Below are 4037 nucleotides of genomic sequence, written 5' to 3'. Positions count from 1 at the left end.
CGCAAAGGAGCTTGAAATTTAATTAAAATTTAATTGAAGCTGAGTAACTGAAGTTAAGAGAAGTATTTCTTCTTATGTGCAACTTGGCACTTGAGGAGAGGGGCCTTGCTGTGCCATGGAGCAGTTCACTGGTTTACCAAGGAGAACGTTCCCCCTGTTCATAACACTGGAGTCCATTCCATCGTTCCATGCCCTCAGGAAAGCTTTATGGGGATTATTAAAATGGCTACAAATCCCTGAAATCACAACAGATGTTTGCACTGCGCTCCAAGGATCTCTCACCATGGAACCAGCCACAAGCCACTGGAGTACTCCAGGGAGGAGCAGCACCTTAAATCCCTCAGGAGCCACTAGAGCAGATCCTGAACACCACTGCACTGGGAGGAGGAGCTGGGAGGGAACTGCCTAATTCTCAGGCAAAGGTAAATCCATGCTCAGATCCACAGCTGCAATGGAACCCTGGGGAATGTCTCCAGTGAGAAACGCGGGGCAGCTGGAAATGTTCTGGATGCTCCAGGTAAGCTTAGTCAGGGAGCAGTGACAGGGAACAGGGGAGTGGGAGCCAGCAGAAGGAGGGGCTGTGGGATGCTCTCACCTCCAACTCTGCAGGAAAGTCGGAAGGAAAAGCAGGATCAAACTGGCAAGATCTTGTCCATATGGAACCATCACCCTCAGGGTGGCTATAAAGCAAAGCTTCCAGAATCAGAAATGTGTAACATCAACAGGGAAAAGAGCACAAATATTTAGCAGGAACTGTGTCCCAGTAAAAATCTCCTTGTTCTAGTCCAGTCCCTCAGCTCCAAATTCTTTTGTGAATTAATTTCAGCTTTAATGTTTATCAACACCAAAGAAGCTGAATGAAATTAATTTCTCTAATAGAAATCTAAACTTAATCCTTAAGAAAAAAACCAGATTCATGACCCAGAAAGCAGCATTTCAGTACAAGAATCTGTTTTATTTTTACAGTGCAGTGATTGAAACAATGTAGAAATTTAACTTGCAAAACTGAATTTATATCACAATGTCTCTCAGAAGGCAATGCAGATGTGTTGCTTTGAATCACAAAATATTCCTCTGGACACCAAAAATTACAAACTCTTAGCACTATACACTGGACTTTCTTTAGAGACTGATTCCTCATAATTTAAATCTATCTTATAAACAATTTGTCTTTAAAAAACATGTGGGAAAGTAAAAAGAACTCAAGTATTAAACTCAAGGCCTTGATTATTATAATTTTCCTCAGTCTGCAGCAGGGCTGTCCCCAGGAGCAGTGTCCCTAGTCGGGTTCAGTCACGCACTGCTCCACGATCTCCCGCAGGTTCGGGTTCTCCATCGCCGCTGCCACCCTCTCCTTGTCATTGATCTGCTTGTTGACTGCAAAACACCCGGGAGAGGGGGGATCAGGGGCTTCCAGGGACAGCCGAGGGCGTGGGGATGCTCAGGGGAAAAGGACATTACAAGGAGGATTACTGGGAAATGAAAGCTCAGTCACAACAAAACAACCACTGGACATCAGTAATTCTTGTCACTTTTCTAGTTTAGGAAAAGCATGTAAGGTGATCCAATGACATGTCCCAAAATCAAGAGTGAAATTAATGATAAATTAGTAGCCCAGGTTCTCCAGGTTCAGTTTCTAGCTATTTAACCAAAACAACCTATTTTTGCCAGACACTGAATGCTCAAGCCCAGGGCACTGCCTGGACTCCACGGCTGCTTAAGGCAGTGCCTGACTCTGGCTGTGCAGAACATCCATGTCCTGCAAGCTTTACATCAAAAACTGACTGAGAAACATCAATTTTTGTTGTGCAGGTTTTAGGACAGCGAGATCAATGGGTGAGGCACCTCTTCATGTTAATTATTCAGCAGCACCTCCTTTTGTTCCAAACACAACGCCTGCAAGAACGGAGGGAGTTTTGTTATAAAACCAAACCAGCAACAAGCAGGTGGTCACAGAGTCACCACAGCTTTGGAAACACCTCGATGCTGTTTGGTTTTCAAGCTTTCACAGGGTATTAATTTCTGGGAAGGCAGGGGAGGAGAGCACCCCACAGAGCACAAAGAGGCTGAAGCAGCAGCATGCACAGGCTCTACTCACTGTCCTCCTCAGTGGAATGTGTGCCCTCAGAAATGTAGATTTCCAGCTAGAGAGAGATCAGCAGTGTTAGGAGCACCACAACAGTGGAATATATTCCTTCCTGAAGGTAAAACACTGTCCCCCCCAAACATAGTGCCTGTCCCCTCTGCTGCTACAGGAGGGGACTGGTGGATAGAGCTCCCTTTACACTCTTCAGCTGGGAGGAGGGAGCTCTAAAAACAAAACAACCACCCAAAAATCAACAGCAGAAATCCTCAGGTAGTTAATTTATTCTTCAAATTGTTTTGGTCAAGTCTCTAAAGGTCTGTAAATCGCTGTGTTTAATTTAGGGAGGTTGCCATTCATTCATGCAGTTTAAAATAGGCTTCAAACCAGGCACTTTACCTTATGTCTAAAAGGCAAACATCTCTGAAGTTTTATTCTTAAACAAAGGCCTGTTAAAACAGAACACAAAAGAGATTTTCCTGTAAAATTTGAGGTTTGAGGTGCATATTCAGAGAATCCATATTTAACAATCAGTGTAACTGACAATGTCCTTTTGTATTCGGAGCAGCACAAGCCACAGAGGGACTAAATAATTCTTAGTTTGACCCTTTGGGTGCAGCTTCTCAGGTAAGTTCTGACCTGCCTTACAAGGTTGGGAGGTCTCTGCTCTCTAAACACCTCCTACAAACACCAAATAGAGACAAATTCCTGTATTCTCAGCTTTCTTTGGTATTTTTCATACAGCCTCCCAACCATCCTGTGGCTGCGTCTGTACTCAGGGGAGTGCCTGGGTTGTTCTTTAATATTTATTAAAAAACCCAACATAAATTATTTGGGCATAAGTACAGTAATTTCCTCACTGAATTAAATACTTGATCTCTAATCTTAAAACACACTGAGAAATCTTAGTATTGATATTTTGAGTTTCTAACATTGGCACATTTAAACAAATCATGTCAGAGCTCTCAGATGTGACATTTTCAGATGAAATCTCACCACAAATCATAAAAAAAAAAAATAAAAAGGAAAAATAAGCCAGTGTAAATTCTCATTCAACTTAATTCCTTTCCAACTCCTGATGGATCAAGACTTTTTGGGGATTCTTGGATAGCATGTGGGGATTTTTGGGCATGTGTGAGAATGAAGAACAGCCCACAGGGGAGGGAAAGGGGACAAGCAGAAAGTTGCAGGGTTTTTTTTGTTTTTTCTTTTTTTTGAACTAAGAGCTGAGAAATTGTCAATTAATAACATTAATGAAGTAACTTGGAGAATACAAAGGACTTTTGTACCACTTTCCAGCAGAGTTTTGAGAGGTTCTCTTTGAAGAGATTCCCTAACATGACACAAACAGATGGATGTCCTCATTTCTCTGGATTTGGGGTTTTTTTGCTTGGTTTGGTTTTTGGTTTGGTTACACTGATAATTGGAGTCTCAAGATGCAGTTCCTGGTCAGACCAACAGAGCCAGGCAACACTGAATCTGAACTGGGACTGATGGTATCCAGACAACCTCCAATTAAGCTTGTGCTCTTTGTTTCTCATTTAATTAAACAAATCTCACCGATGAGAGTGGCCAAGGAACAATGAGGTACTGTTGGTGTAAACCTGATGATGACCAGATATTCATCCTCCCCTATCTCCTGCACTTCCACACAGTTTTCTGTCACCACTTCCAGTTCTTCCAAAGTGTTCGGCTTCTCCGGGTCCCGGATAGTCCGGATTATATCTGAGGCACGAGACAAGTGAGCAACAATAAGGTATCTTCCCTGGATTTAATAAAAGGTATTTTATGAGCCCCCACCTTCCCGGCACTGTTGATGTTGCTCCTCTTTGGAAGCCACAACAAACGAGCCAAATAAGCCAAACACGGCCCCTTCTCCCTGCCCCACATGGAGCACCTCCAGCCCCTCGGGGCCCCCTCACCGCTCTGAGCCCCTCAGGACCGGCGTGGTTCC

General features: G+C 43.5%; 1 protein-coding gene across 1 annotated transcript; it reads right to left on the bottom strand.

Annotated features, from left to right (window-relative positions):
• Window positions 1-934: 934 nt before the first annotated feature.
• Window positions 935-3854, bottom strand: FAM96A (family with sequence similarity 96 member A; the record flags this gene model as incomplete). Its single annotated transcript, XM_017738449.1, has 4 exons — window positions 935-1377; window positions 2099-2144; window positions 2483-2532; window positions 3644-3854. Coding segments are annotated over 4 exons (405 nt in total), but the record flags the coding sequence as incomplete, so codon positions are not given.
• Between the last annotated feature and the right edge of the window lie 183 nt (window positions 3855-4037).

The sequence above is a fragment of the Corvus brachyrhynchos genome, unplaced genomic scaffold (genome assembly GCF_000691975.1).
Source record: "Corvus brachyrhynchos isolate BGI_N302 unplaced genomic scaffold, ASM69197v1 scaffold200, whole genome shotgun sequence".
Classification (NCBI taxonomy): Eukaryota; Metazoa; Chordata; class Aves; order Passeriformes; family Corvidae; genus Corvus; species Corvus brachyrhynchos.
The sequence above is the reverse complement of the archived record's forward strand: the minus strand, read 5'-3'. Positions and strand labels throughout refer to the sequence as shown.